This window comes from Rhea americana, unplaced genomic scaffold (genome assembly GCF_003343005.1).
Source record: "Rhea americana isolate MKP2758 unplaced genomic scaffold, rheAme1 scaffold_129, whole genome shotgun sequence".
In the NCBI taxonomy this organism is placed as follows: domain Eukaryota; kingdom Metazoa; phylum Chordata; class Aves; order Rheiformes; family Rheidae; genus Rhea; species Rhea americana.
Window position 1 is genome coordinate 217,986 of NW_028185361.1, and position 16,334 is coordinate 234,319.

The window sequence follows — 16,334 nt, forward strand, 5'->3', positions numbered from 1 at the left end:
AAAAGCTTCTCTGAAGTCTAGGTAGACATTCTTATAATCCACCTGTAAGGAAGTAAACAACCTAAACTTCTTGAGCATATATTCCTCTAACTTGAAATGCCATTTTGTAGATTGCAAGTAGTGTAAAAATAACCTTGTTTCTGAGTAGTTACTACACGTGTTCACTATTCAGGATACTAGGTATTTTTGCGAGGCTGAGAAGTTGGTGCCGGTGATTTCAGTGGAATTGAGTGGTGTCCAGGGTATTTTATCATTTGAAAAGTTCAGTGAAGGCACACTGAGTATCAGAGAACATGAGAGTTAATTCTCAGAAGAAAGGATCCCRTAAAATCTGTTCCAAATAGTTCAATTCCCTTATTACCAGTTCTGATAAAGATTAAAATTTTCCCCGTCTCTTCAACTTGTCAGATTTTAACGGAGAAATAACTGAGCAAGGAATAATACTGCTCTGGCTTTTCTGTTTTTGCATATCTTCAGTATGTTTTTCGTCATGCTCTCAGGAAACCCTTTTCACTTTTAACAGTTGAATTAAAACATGTAATGAAATATTCGGCATAGACAGCAACAAGGTGGCAGGGAGAGGAAGGAAAACTCTTTTAGCAGAGAAAGTTTTTCAATAAGGAGATGTTGATTGTTGAGATGCATCATTCAAGTTCTTCATAGCCATGCTGGACCCAGAGTTGTTACTGTGAAYGAAAAGCAAGGTCTGGCAAAAGCTGAAGAGAGTGTCGTGGCTCAGAAGTCAGTCTTTGCCTCAAGTGACATATTTTGCCCTAATCCTGAACTAATTCTCTGGCAATATGCAGTTTCTTGTGCTGATCTTTTCTTAATTTTTTTTTCTTCTGATATTAATAGTCATCAATTAACATCTAGAAGAGATACAAATCAGTCTTGGAAACACTGACAAACAATGGTAACTGCTTATGGCACAATGGCTTGTGTATCTTGTTACTCAGTTGTTATAGAATCATTTGCAGTTTCTAGTCCATATTGTGTCTTGGAGTTCTTTGCTTGCTTTTTGTTTGAYTGCTTTAAAATTAAGTTTTATTTCTTCTTTTCCAGGACCTAACTAAGATTATGAATACAAGTAGTGGCAGCAGCAGTAGTAACAGTTTTTCAAAGCCCCATAAGTTAATAAAGGAGCACAAGGAAAAAACTTCTAAAGACTCAAAAGAACATAAAAGTGCCTTCAAAGAACCTTCCAGGGAACATAACAAATCTTCCAAAGAATCCTCTAAGAAACCCAAAGAAAACAAACCACTAAAAGATGAAAAAATAGTTCCTAAGATGGCTTTCAAGGAACCCAAACCCATGTCCAAGGAGCCAAAATCTGAAAACACTCCCATSCTTACCGTAACTGGTGGACAGCAGCAGGAAAAGAAGGCCCCTACGAAAAGGCCCTCTGTTGTGGATTCTGATGAACTTTCTTGCAAAAAAAGAAAAAAAAGTAGCTCAGAGTCTTTATTTAAAAGTTTTTCTAGTGCTCCACCACTGATTCTTACTTGTTCAGCTGACAAAAAACAAACGAAGGATAGATCTCAACTCAAAATGGGGAAAGTCAAAGTAGAAAATGATACACTGGAAAAAAAGACATCTACTCTTCCACCTTTTGATGATATTGTGGATCCTAATGATTCTGACACAGAGGAAAACATATCCTCCAAATCTGAAGTAAGTGATGTTTGCTTTTTTTTCATATGCACTGAGTGTTCCTAGTCCTTGGGATTGTGTATCRTGTTTGTATTTTCCTTTCCCCTTCTCCTGTCTACTAGTGGATTGTTCATGCTCAAGGATGTTAACTGCTGACTGTTTAAACTTATGCATATTATGTTTAAATACTGTTGACTGTTCCAGTTTATAAATCTGTCAAAATTATGACTAGTGAGTATATGGAAGATGGCTATAAATAAAAACTGCCGTTTTGATATTACTCTTTTCGAATTACATCCTTTTTTGTGAGAGAGAAGGAAATTCGTTGAAATGCTTGTATTTGCAGACCTTAGGCTTTGTATTTAGGAGTTATGGAATTCAGTAACTCCAGGAAAGRGTCAAAATAATTCAATGTGTTCAGTAAACACAGACATGTAAAAAGGGCATACCAGAACTTACAGAGTTTAATCTTCTGCTAAGAAGGACAGTTCTGTAACCAATCCAAGCTCGGGGAGAGAAGGGAGACCCCAGAATCCTTACTCTATTGAGGAAAATAGATGCAAAATGATAAACTTATCAAAAAAAAAAAAAAAAAGAAAAAAGAAAAAAGTATGTTTTGCATAAAAGTGTGGTGTCCTGAAAGTACTTTTCTGCCATGCCTGCTCATCTGTTTCAGGCATAATTTACTTTTAATTATTAGGAATTTAATTACTCCCTTAGCAGATTTCAGTTTTTAGAAGCATCTTTTATAGACAAATGAATACAGAAGAAAGAGGTGGGAAGACAAGGCTTTTAAAGAGAAGGGTGGTTTTTTTTTTTTTGATGCCTTCATTTATACTTACAAGTAGAGGTGGTAAACAGGGTAGAGAGAAGGCAGTAGGATTATGATTCAACTACCTTTGAATTTTCTATTTTTCCACTGTTTGCGTGCCTCCATTACTGCCATATGCATAGCCCAATTTAAATCATCTGGAACATGTAATAAGTAGCCTGCTGTGGGGAGGCATCAGCATTAGGTGTTTACTTGATGGAAGCTTTTCACAGCGGGGAAATAGTCTTTATATTCTTTCTGAAATGGCCTTTTAATRGCTACCCTTCCCATACAGCATGAAATGCCTGTGAAATGTGGAAGGTGTGTAATGGATCAGGCTCATGTTATAGCATCACACTGATGATGTGATTGGTATGGTGTTTTCATTCTAAAACTGTATTGCCACTGGCCTTAAAACTTGTAGATAAAGTTTCCTTTAAACCTGAAAATGCTCATACTTGTCAGCCTTAGGGTGAATTAATTTTTAATGTCTTAAGAGAGAAGATTTAGCTTATGAGTTACGTCAACACTGTAAGGCTCACYGCCTGCCTTCAGCATAGCAGGCTAATTAGCATAGAGTTCATTTTCAGAGTTTCCTATTTGTTAAAACTGATCCCATGAAAAGGCACCTGTACTCCCGCTGTCATCATCAGTTCTCCCTGTTTCTTCAAAAACAAAACATTTAAGGAAATCAGCTGCAATTTAACGGAARTTCTGCAAATGCAGGCACTACAAAGGAGTGTGCTAGCAACTTGCAAGTAACTGATATGTAAAGGTTATGAATAGGTGCTTAAAACTGATAGTATTCTGTAGTTAGTATGTATTTCCCTCTTTGTGATTCTGCACCTCTGTGCCTCTTGCCCATAATCAGTGGTATACTCTGTGCATTCTTGTGATTTTGCAAAATAATGCAATGCAACATGCATTGTTATGAGTAATGAAGTTATGAATAATTTAGTGTAGAATTTTGTTAAGGATAATATTTACTGKACTATGGAGTAAAAAATATTCTCATTCTCGGACGTGCATACCCCTACGTCTGTTCACCTTCTTGGTGAATGTGCATATATGTGTATAACATGCATGATAAATTTGTAATAATAAGTGTAATCAGACAGACTGATGAATAACTAAGGTTGTGTTRTTCCACCTAGAATTTTTAGTTGTACTTTTATATTTTACAGAAAATTCATTTAGTCAGTGGTTGCATGAAGAACAACTAGATTTTGTATGCACTTTTTTAGAACAATCCATGGGAATGAGAGGAAGACAAATTAGATTATTTGCCAAAGGGCTCTTCTCTTAGCAAATATTCATTGCTTCTGAATTTTTCCCATCAACTCATTTTTTATATGTCAGAAGCAAGCTAAGAARTGAGACATCAACAATCAGTACTTGCATTATTTCTGAGAATTTGTCCAACAAACAGCATAGCAAGAGAAGTTCGGAAGAACTTGCACAATTTTTACTGAGTATGTTCACCAGAAGCTAAGACTTCTTTTAAAAGTATCTAGCCATCGTGGTTATATCAGAGAGCTACTTTTGGAGCTGGATGTAGTTAGTTATTGTTCAGCTCCCAACAGCGAAGGCTGAGTGTAGCTTTTAAATTAAAGATGACAGCCCGAAAAGTCTTCACTGTAAATGAAAATGCCTGTATCACTAAACGCAAGTGTAAGTAATTCTGACAGGACCTCATTCAGGACAACGTCACAGCTGTGTTTGGCCCTGCTCCCTGCACTCTAAGCAGTTTTCAAACTATGAGGGGTATTGTCAACACTAAATCATCTTGGTGGCAGCTTGTTTCTTGGTATGTTGCAGGGTCTTCTGAGATACCTGTCAAGTTGTGTCTGGCTGCTGATGGCCCCAAGAACTGTTTTATTGGGTAGGTGTCGCAGGAAAGCAAAGTCAACACCCCCCTGCTTTCTTCAGATATAGCCCCTGTTCAGTGAATAGATGTGGGGTGCCTCATCTGAAGACCATTTAACTAATGGTCTTTGATTTTTGGACAGAAAAGCAATGTGTACTCTTAATACTGGCATTGTGCTCTACCTATTTCTGGACATTTAGATTTGAACTGGCCTTTACGTTTGTGAGATGGGCAACGTACAGATTTGTCGCCCTCTGACAGTTGCAGTTATTTGAGAAATGGCTTCTTTTCTATGTGGAAAGCATCTGTCCCAATGACTAATCCAGCCTCTGAGCTGTCCCTCAAGGCTGAGGTATGAGTATATAGCCAGGTTATCTTACTGTTGCCTTGTAGGCRTTTGAGAAAGCTAGACAATCTTCTAATTCCCTTGAGTCAATTCTTCTTTTGAGATTCAAATACCATTATAAAATTACAGTATGAAATAAAGCAAAGCATGTCTTGCTTAATCATGAACTTTCTGYTCTTGTTTAATAACCTTTCTTTGTATGATTTGGAGGATATTAACAAGTACGGTGACTGCCCTATTTGATATATTCTGGGATATATTACATTGCTGTCTGTTTCTAGCTCTATTTTTCTGTTTACTTTGAATTGTTGGCAAGTCTAACATTTGTCTAAATACTTCTTCATGCTATTTTGTTAGTATTGGTTTTCAAATATGTCAGTATTTTAAAGTCTGTTAGACTTCAGCATTAGTGATAGATTTGCTGTTTATAACACTATGAGTCTTTTATAGAGTTCCAGTACATTTATATGAGCTAGCAACATTTTTCAGGAGCAGGAGTGCACTGAGACAGTTAGAAATCCTACACAAACACCAAGGTGGTTTTGTTTTACTGGCATTCCTATGGAGTATGTAAAGCAAGGACACCATGGAAAGCATGCAAGATTTATGGTTGTRTTAAGACATAGGAATAACAGTGCAGTCCTGTTGGGAACTCCAAAGACTATACTTTTGTTTATTTGAACAATTTTGAAGAAAAAAATCAGTGAGAGGATGTATTAGTTTATGCAAGTACCAACTGAACATAAATKCTTTGATCCATTAGAGAGTGAAAGAATACAACTGCATCACGTATGTGTGTGTGCACACATGGACACACATGTGCCTGGGCGTGTGCACTATCAAACTGTGATCAGTCAAGACTTGAGGAGTTTYAGTTATTAAAAGCAGAGTACAGAGTACTGGGGCATTTTTTCTCTGGAAAAAATGCAAGCTGCTTTTTTGGAAGTCCATTACAGAACAATGAATATATGCTAGTGATCACAGTTGAATATGGATTTATTTTGAATCAACTGCTTGCATATCTTAAAGTAGTCTTGAAGTTCTACCATTAGGACCTATTTCAAGTAATCCATACAAAAAAACCACTTTGCATCTGGCATAAGATCTGTTAATTCAGCTGCTGCATGTATTTGCAAGAATATTTTGAAAACCCTTGTGGTCTTGTAAAACCTCTGAGCCCTTATTGGCTGAAAAATCCAGCTTTTTGGTGGGGCTGGAAGCCAAAGTAAGATCTCTTGCAGATAATATTTGGAGTTTAAAATAACAGTAGTGAAATGAAGATCCATATGAAATTTTCCAAGCAGTTACAATTTTTTTCCTGCTATCCTGAAACTCGGATAGTGTTCACGTCTTCAATGTTTTAGAATACTGGGAATAGAAGAAGATTGATACAGTTGATGTCCTTGCATTGACTGAACAGGCAGAGAGCACTGTGAATTTGTGACCTGTCAGAGGCTTAGCATCTTTACTTTTTGCTTGATATTTTTATATGTCATTTCTGCATTTAATATTATATTTAGTCAGGCATAAGGACCACTTGAAAACTCAGCAGATTTAGTCCATCTGTGTCTGTTAGTGCTCTTTGTGATTGCTTATTTCCTCACAACAATGGTGCCTACTTCTTTGTTGGAAAATCAAGACAGTGCATGTAAAGAAGTAGTTATTGTTTAGAGAAGGCTTCAGCGCTTTAATTCTGACAGTAATTCGGRTGTTAGCTGACGGTAGTCTTGCCTCATTGTATAGCCCGTAGAAAAGAAAAATGGCGATTTGCTTTAAAAAGCATCGATGTTAAATTTCGTTTAACTCCTTGCACTGTCATTCAATAGTGCTGACTAGTTAAAATCTGTAGACACAATACTGCCGATGCTTTTATTACAAAAAGTTGCTGCAGAATGAGTTTTACTGAAACTTCTTCCTAGCCAAAAAAAAAAAGAAAAAAAACACTTTGTAGATGTGATAGTTTTAGTTGATTCATCAGCACCATATGCAACTTTTTTGATCTTGCGGACATTGTAAAAGAGAAGATTGATTAATCAGGGTTATAATACATTGAAAGAAATCTTAATTTAACCAATATTTTTAAATATTCTTTACTTTGGATACCTCTATTTCTTACATTGAATTGCGTTGCAGTATACTACATTATAATGCTCTGAGTCTAATTTAGCTTAAATGTAAACAGAACTGTTAGCTATTCAAACTTTTTAAGAGATTTCCTTTGTTCTGTGGCTTCTTACTACTCATGTAACAATTACATAAGTCTTATATATTTTTTTTTTTTTTTAACACAGGGAGAAAATGTTTCCAGTAACATAAAGCTGACAGCATAGTATCAGAAATTTCTTTTAAACTACCAGAGCAGAGTCAAGGAGCTTTAAATGAGTATTTTGTTGTTGTAATCAGTAGAAATACGTGTGTAGGCCAAGTAAGAGCATACGGATGTGTCAGCCATAAATGGTAAAAGACCACTAAGGACACAGCCATCTGTTTTGTGTTTTTTCGCCAAGGCTTAGCGTTGTTTAATTCTGWGTGTACATAATGAATAGAACTATTATGAAAGCTTCTGCACAAATGCATGATAATAATAGCATAGAGCAGTTGCTTGAGAATTAWACTGATAGATGTCTCAAATATCTACAGAAAAAAATGTGTGCAGCATAGTGTTGCCAACCACAGCATCTGATAATCAGAAATTTAGTCCGCAAAATTGTCAGATTGGCTAAAAATTGTGAAAATTTGAAACTGGAATGCTTTGTTTTTTTAGAGGCTTAGGGACTTTTTAAGGTACAGGAGAGCTTGCCTTTTTTCTCACTACAGCTTTTCATTGAAACTGGAATGTACAGAAACTTTTTTTTTTTTTTTTTTTTTTTTTAATGAAAGCTAAAGTTTTCATGTAATCACTTAAATCCCAGGAATCAAGGTTAAGAAAATGGTAATGAGACTTATTGTAAAACTGAGAGAGCCAACAGTGAATAATGGTGAGAGCTACCTTAGGCCTCTGTATAGAGTTTGCTGTGAAATTTTAGGAAAACTACTTTCTTTCTGGAACAYAGGTCCAGGAGCCAGTGATTACAATAGCAAAGACATTGTTTGGGGACTCTGCTGCAGCGTGTCAAAAGAAAAACTGTTTTGTTTTGGTTTTTTTATTTCCCCCAGAGATTTAGGACTGTGTTTACAGGATGAATGTGATTTCAACACATTTCTGCATACTAAAGCTTTAATGTAGGGTTTTGCTGGGAGGACTGTACAAAGAACTTGAACTGTACAGAAGGAGAAAAACTTCAGGTTTTTGCTAAGTTTGTGAGTACCTACTGAGAAAAGTAGCTCTCTAATGATATGAAATGTGCCAGAACAACATACACAAAAGATGTTTTGCATATGGTTAGATGCTTTTCTAGCTGTTCCTTTGTTAATAGGAGTGCATGAATTTCTAACACCAACAGCTCAAACCTGGAAGAATTTAAAGAACAACATTCCTATTGCACTAAAAGTGATAGCAGACTGTTCACTCTCTCAAACTGTATCAACTTCTGCCCCTTTCAGCAGTGGTACATGAAGTAAGGCACRTAAGAGAAAACAGGGCAATGGAAGCAAACCAAGAAATGTTAGCTTCTAGTGTATCAACTGCTGGGGCTGTCCAGAACAGCTACCGCCCATTAACTTTGATTGCTATTCAGGCAGTAGCAGACCAGAAAATGTAGATAGGTTGAATGAAACTCTCTTTGTTTTTAATACTTAGGCAGAATTTTCTAGTTTTCATCAAGCTGTAAAATTGAGGATAGTCTTTTTCTAAACACAAATTTTTCTTTGTTCACAATTGGTTTCTGAGAGCTTTGTCTGTATGATATGTAAATGTTTTCAAATGAAAAATRTTAAAAATTGCGAATGCAAACTCCCAGAAAATCAACCTGTGAATATTGMCTGTGACAGCTTAATTTGGCCCTTCTGCATTTACCAAACTACATATGTCGTCATTCTCTCCCCACAGGACTTCTGCACCAGTGAATTTACAAAATACATAGTAGTCACTGAACAAGTAATTTATTTAGGATATCTTCATCTTCTGTCAACAGGCCTCATGCTTTGTTTTCGGCACATAGTTCAGACTTTGAACAGAATACAGAACTGTTAATTTCCCCATGCTGTGCTGCTCATGCTGTATTAATTCTTTATAAATGTTGATGTCTTTTCACATGCTTCTGAAGAAATGTGGTTCAGATAACACAGCTAGAGTTCACTGACAATTTTGAGAAGCCTAAGACTTGGTACAGCTCTTTGACAACATTGCTTACGTATTTAGAACAGAGTTCTCTTTCTCGTGGTTGGAATTATCTGATGCGTACGGCCATCAGTTTACATTCTGCCTCTCAGTGTGCTGAAGGCCATGCTCATACTCAAATGACCRTGCATTTTCTAGGTTACTTAAATTTTAGTTTACCCTGTATCTTGTAGGAATGGACTCTATGGAAATTGTAATAGCTTTACATGAGAAACCATTATCTTATCTTTCTATAGTTCTTCTTCTGCTTTACTGCATGTTTTGCAGTCTTCTTACCAGTAAGACTGGTTCACTAAACATACCTCTGGATGCAACAACCTCCATGACTGCATCATCATTTTTTATGCAGTGTCCTGTGAAGAAATTTTTTTAAATGAGTTAGAAAAGACATATGCACAGGAGAGTCAACTGAAGCTGACACTTAGCTTGAGTATTTCTAAGTTTTCATGATTTAGCAGTGTCTCATTTTTTTTGTTAAAAACTTAAGACCATGTGTACATGGAAATATAACAGAGAAAGGATTTTCTTTCAAAAATAGATATGTATTTTAGTAGGCGAGGCTGTTAATAATAATAATAAAAAAAGGCTAGATCTTGCTTTGTAAATAATGAATTCAGTGAAAATAAGGTTTTTCTTTTTTTTTAGTGCTTGCAAAATTTAACTTCAAGTTAGCAAGTAAATTCTGCCTCTCGCCCTCACCCCAATTTAGCACCTACTGGAATAGAAGATGTGAGATCAACTCAAAGCGGGAAGAAGGGTTGTCCTCAGTCTGAAGCCAGGATCAAGTTACTTTCTTTTTTTTCAAGCTGGACTTAATCGTAGCTGTGTAGAACAGTCTAGGTTCCTAGAGACCTCCAGAGGTTTTCTAAGTACAGCCTCTGTGGTAACCAGTCTAATTAGATCATGTGGCTTAGGGCTATGTCCAGCTGARTCTTAAACATCTTTAGTGCTGGAGATCTTGCAGCCTTGTTGGGGAACTTCTTGCAGTATTTGTCCACCCTTGTGGTTTAAATAAATAAATAAATAAAGCCATATATCTCTTCAGTGTTTCCTGTTTTCAGACTTGTGCCTATTGCTTCTTACCCTATCTTTGTGTACCTTCTAGAAGTCTGGCTTGGTTTTCTCTGTATCTTCCCACCATGTAGTTGTAGATAGCAGTAATGTCTCCCCTTAGCCTTAGTATAAAGGAAGTAACATTTTTGCATTTTTGCAATATTTTGATTCAGCCACAAAATACAGTATGTTTTCTTCAGCTTTTGGAGACCTATTGTACTGTAAAACTTCAAATATCAAATGCCACTGAAAAGCTCTCGGAAGTATTCTTTATGTTACCTTACAACTGACTAAAGGTTTTTTATGCCTTTTTTTTTTTTTTTTTTTAATGAATAGATCAATGCCTCTGACTCCTGGACCACGTATTCTAACACAGTTTGTTCTTGTCAGTGTATCTTTTCTCTTATAATATCTCTCTCCCTGACAAGGCTGGGCTTCTCGTAAGATGGTAGATTGGGTCAAAACCTGTTGAGAGCGGCACAGCACTTAGAAGCAAGAATGTTAATGTTATGCTTTGGTGGTAGAATAYAATGTTGATTAAAGGTGTGATGTCTCTAGAATTAGGCATAGTCAGAACTCTATTTTGAACTCCCTTTATGCTGGAGATGAGCTGAGTTGATTGGAGCAGCAGTGCCTTGGTCAAGTAGTGGCTACAGAGTCATCTTAATTATAAAATACCTATTCCTAAATAGAAATGCATGCAGATGCATAGACTTTAGAGGACTTGGTGTCTACTAAATCAGTCCTTCAGCAGAGAATATGATCTTAGCTATTGATACAATTAGCTGTTGTAATCATTTATAGTCATCTTTCCAACAGGAATTTTGTATCATTGATGAGGAAGAGATTATTAAAGTGAATAATACAGCCATATGCTGTATTAYTCAGTTCAGTTGCTAAATGAGTTGTATACTAGCTTCTTCTGCTTTAGCTTTACATCCCCCTCCACCCAAAAATCAATCATTTGATATTTGCCCTTTAAATTTTATAACTCCTTAATTTTAAATTTCTATTGTAATAACTCTTAATAAATGTCATAGTTGTGAATAAAAAGTGCTACTTTTGTAAGAAAAGAATTAGTTCTAATTTACATTTGCTACCTCTATTCTTCTATCTCACCTATGAGCTTGCAATCCATAAGCTAACTTTTGTGAAAGGTTAAAAGGGAATTTTTTTTATCCTGAATTAGAGGTTAATTTCTGATGTAGCTGCTTAATAGGAGATGTGATGGTGTGGAAATCAGGCAGGATGGAGCGAGCTTAATTCAGGCTTATGGTATCATGGAAATGCAAGCAGTGTCTTCCTTAATCCGTGTCAGACATAGATGCTTGACAGAGAAGATGAGGTTTTCCTATCCTTTGAGCTATAGATAAATTGAGATAYTCTACTAACTCCTGAGGTGGTGATAGGTGACAGGGCACATAAGAAGGCACTGGAATGTAAGTACAGAACAAGAGGAGAAGGCTTGTGCTAGGACAAGGCAATAGTACTTAACTTTTAGCAGTTTTAGGTGGATAGACTTTTCAGCATTTACAGCATAGGAAGAACAGAAGTCYGTGGACTGTTGGGTATAAAAATAGAAAATATGTAAACTTAACTAATATGAAATGGGACGTTGTGCAACRTTTTAATTTTATTTGAGGGAACAATATGTAAACATCCTTTAAAAACAATTCAAGAGAAGGCAAGAAAAGCTGTTGTCACCTACATACAGATGTTTTCTATTTTTTTAGTATAAATAAGGACATTTAAATGATGGGTTTTTATTTTTTGGAAGTAGTTGTATGAATCAAAACAATTATTAAATATTACAGAAACAGCCCTCTGTTATGTCATGYCATGAACAGGTTAGTTTGCTTGAAAATTGTTTGTACAAAAGTAGTACAAAAATTCTTGTACTACTTGTAAAAACAAAACAAAATTAGAATTRGTAGAAGCTAAGTGATTTAGAGCTAGTAAAAAAAGTACTTTTTCAGAGAAAACATGAGTGAAATAGAAGTTCTTTTTCTTACTGAACATTTTCAAAACACAGAATCTTCTTAAGCAGCCCTRGTAAAGAAGCCAGTGTCTCCTGTGCATCAATGTGAGAGTAGTAAAATGAAATACTGTCTAAGAATACAGTAAATCATCTTGTGTTGTTGCACTAACAGTTTGGGTCTAAACTCTCATTAGCTTGTCTGYAGTGAGAGAAAACAAGTAAAATGGGGAAAGGACATATGAGAGGAGCTTTTTACTAGTAGTATGTTAACCTTCCATTGTTGAAGTACATCCTTTAGCTAATTTCAGACCCATTTAAAAGGGTCTATTTGGTCATTAGTAACCAGTGGATAAGAGCAGAAAGCCTAAGTGAATAAAGCCATAAATACCAAACTCCTTGGGATAACAGCCTGTAAAACTGTCAAAAAGCATTGCCTGAGTAACAAAAGATAGCTTCTGRTAACAAGAAGTGTCAGCCCTGTAGACACTAATCCATATTCATATATACAAAGCATATTTTTAGTTCTTTGTAAAAAGCAAGTATTTTTTGTTAATAATGTTCATTCTTACRTTAAAAGCAGCTGTTTCTCCTCTGTGGATACTGTTACTCCAGACTTCTCAGAACATAAAAAGCTAAGTTTAATTTCCCGTAGTTAAGACTTTTTAAAATTATGCTAGTCTGTTTCTTGGATAAATTTTCAGATAGGGCAGTTAAAGAAAATAATGTAAATGTTTTCAAGGTGGTATTAAGAAYTTTTTAAAAGGATATGGAGGTTTGTGTTTCACTGGGTTTCCTAGTGTGGCTTTTCAAAATAATTTTGCTAAAGCAGAGTAAAATCTTATCAGGAAGGTATAACTTTGTATATGTTCACACTTTTTTTCTTCTAGTGATCCAATCTCATAATCAGTTGATGCTGAGAGCAAATTTTTGAGGATCTTTCAAAAAGGTCTGATACATTATCGTAAGAATTCCATTTAGTACTCACAGGGGTTTTGCTCATTGTTTGGCTGGAGGTTTTTTGCACAGGGTTGGTTCACATGTAAGCAAGTTGTTATACCCTATAGTCAAGAGTTGCTTTTTGGGAAAGGGGTTGGGCTTTAGTTTTTTTTTTTTTTTTTTTTTTTTTTTTTTTTTTTTTTTTTTTTNTTTTTTGATTGTTGTCTGTGAGAAGTGGAATTAGTGTTCATTTGTTTTTTTTTTGATTGTTGTCTGTGAGAAGTGGAATTAGTGTTCATTTGAGTAGAGCAGATGTTAAAGATTTTTTTTCCTCAGACATCCTCAGAAAAAAATTGAAGCATTGTTTTGTCCAAATAGGCATCTTTCCATTGTGAAAAAAGGGTGGTAATAGGCTGTAAATCTGCCTTCTTATTATGGAAGGCAACAATAGATTGATTTATGGAGACAAGGCAACTTTTGGGCAAGCTATCTCTGAACTTTACAGTGGCTGGTTATTGGTGCTCTTACTTTTGTCAAGCATTTAGCAGCAGCTTAATCACAAGGGAAAATGGATAGCCAGGGAGAGTCAGGAAATTTCTATTAGCCTGGATAACAGTAAAGCATTTGTATAAAGTGTAAATATTAAGCAGATTTYCTTGTTAATAGTAGATTTTAGGTTGTTACTCCCTACCCCAATTTTCACCATTCCTTCTGTGTAGACAATTTTTCTCATTTTATGTTCCYTATTAGCATTTCCTGTAACTGTGTTCAAGATTCATTCTTTATCTCACATACACGTTTGTGTGCATGTTCATACCAATGCACTTTAAGCCACCAAGCTTCAGAAACTGTGAAAAGTGTTTGGAGATAAATGTGCCATATAGCTGTAGGAGGCAGAACTTTTCAGGAGAAACCTCGAAATGCATAAGCACAATGAGAAAAAAGATACAGAATTGTATTTAGATAAAATAGTAGGGCTTTCTTATTGGCTCCATCAACTTTCATAGAGAAATSTGTACTTTCTGAGTAACAGTGAAAAATCAATGTATAGAACTGTTTAGTAAGTACTATAAACTGATTTTAAGAATTCTATTTTAAAAATTTCAAAACCGGTATGTAGAATAATTTCCCTGCATAAATGCAATGTTTTCAGTTCAATCACTGTTGTGTAGGGCCTGAGTATATACAGAAAGTGTTGTAACATGGGGAAATCCAGTAAGAACAGAAAAATACTTTAAATTCATTCCTTAAAACTTATTCTTGAAGTAAGAAGAAAGAAAAATTAAAGGGATTTTGTGGTGTTTAGCTTGGTCTACTCAGGTCTTTCCTTCTTTGATTCTACTGAATTAGGATTAATTAGGAAAATACTGCAGCTAGTTTAAGACAAAACTATGTTATAGCCTTTGGTCCATTTTATATAAAACGTAGTTAGGCACACATCTTGTAGAGCCTTTCGGGCAAGGCATTGATAGCTTTTTGTGTAGTATACTGACTTTGGTGAAATGCTGTGTGTGATGAGTAGGTGTGTGTGTGTRTGTGTGTGTTGTGGGCTTCGCAATTTGTCCACTGTTTGTCTCACCATTATATGATACAAAGATCTCTCAATATCTTCTGTTCAGCATTTTTTTTTTGGTTTTTTTTGTTTGTTTGTTTGGTTGGTTTTTTTTAACAACATGCCTGAGATAATAGCTTTCTCTTAAAATACTGTTTGGGGTGCAAGTACTTATTACAATGCTGTTTGTTTATTTTTTCTTTCTTTTAAGTCTGAACAACCCAGTCCTGCCAGTTCCAGCTCCAGTTCCAGCTCCAGTTTTACACCAGCTCAGAACAGCAAACAACAAGGTACTAACAAAGCAAAAGAAACTGAAAAGGATACATAAAAGAAGGGCTAACAAAAACTAATTGATGCCATCTCATCACCACTTTCCTGCTGCTTTTACAGCCTGAACTAGCTACAATTTTACTTTACACACTTTTCATCAGATGTTTGTAGATGTGACAAATAAAATGGGTGAAAATGTGTAGCTGAGAAAAAGGCATGAAGGCTGTTAGTTTTCAGGCAGCAAGTATATACCAGTTGCTTAACAGATGCTAGGCCCAAAAGTGCTTCCAGAGACCCAGAAGAGCTTCTATTCCTGAAGCTGTCATTTTGCAGGATTAAGGAGCATGGCACCTGGCCACTATCTGGAGTCCCATTCAGGTTGGCCTGACCATCATGGGGAGTACAAGGATGCCTGTGGACTGCTTCAAAGAACAATGATCACTAAGTTAGTGGTACTTGGGTCCAGTACCAGTGAATTCTATATGGGTTAGAAGAAACATAGCAAGTTGAAGCTGGGAGTCATTATTACTGGGATATTTTAAGAGCGTACTGCATTTGTGTTAGGAATATGATGAGAGAGAAAGATGGTTAGACTTTAAATTGACATTGAGCTTACATTTTGGTTTTCTGGCTAGTAACTATGGTCTACTAAGAATTTAGTAATAAAATACGAGTTTCTTCCTCAAGAGCCTGCCGAAGCAGATTTTCTCTAAATCAATTCTATACAAGATATTAAACTATTTATTCCGTAACTTTATAAGACTGTATGACTGGTATGTTCTTAATCAGTTTTCTTTTTTTTGTTCTTTAAACCAGGAAGCATTAAAAAACGTGTTTTGACTAATTAAAATTGCATTTATTTTATCCATTTATATTCTCCAAAAATAGTCTTGAAAATATATTGGTAGATCAGAGAGATGATTTGGTTTTCAAAAGATCTAAATATGATGTGTGTCCCTCACACTGCCTTCTGGAATTGACTGGCAGTGATTTTCTTCTATATTCCAACAGCATTGTTCCAGTTGTTGCACCTCTTTAAATTAGGAAAACAAGAGCAAAAGTGGACTATTGTTCATGACTGGCTTCAGGAGTCTGATGAAGGCTGATCAAATCCCTTTCCTGCCCATTTCTGTGCTCATTACTCCTCATTAGTGATGTGAGCTGCCCTTTACAAGCCAAAAGATTTGGACACCTTCTTCTACCTTACTTTGGGAGAAAACTGGGCAATTTATTGTTCTCTTTGGAGCAGACTGGATTCATTCATGTTTTCTGGGCCATATATGAGCATGTCACAGATTGTCTTCCAATTCTGAACCTTGTCAAGAATAGATGGGAGATTTTTGCTCTGACATGGACAACTTTGAAATGCAAGTAGTATATACTTGTCCATGCTCTTGCCACAATAAATAGCAATTACTGCTTTTATCTTTCAGTTCCCTGTTAACTTAATGTACTGCCAAGTGTATGCATTTGTATATAGCATGAGATGAAACACAAGGCATACTGTGGTAGGTATATCACAATCTTATGCCGTGGTCAGAACCCATGCTTTATGCTGTAAGTTCCTTGCAAGTGCTCTTTTTCCTTCCCAT

The 16,334-nt window shown here is 35.8% G+C and overlaps 1 protein-coding gene across 1 annotated transcript in view; it reads left to right on the top strand.

Moving 5' to 3' along the window:
• MLLT3 (MLLT3 super elongation complex subunit) overlaps positions 1-16,334 on the top strand; it is a 153,723-nt gene that overhangs the window by 113,961 nt on the left and 23,428 nt on the right. Inside the window, exons 7-8 of the mRNA XM_085326246.1 lie at positions 1,063-1,671; positions 14,684-14,762. Of these exons, the coding sequence (XP_085182372.1) occupies positions 1,063-1,671; positions 14,684-14,762 (688 nt within the window). The remainder of the gene's footprint in view (positions 1-1,062; positions 1,672-14,683; positions 14,763-16,334) is intronic.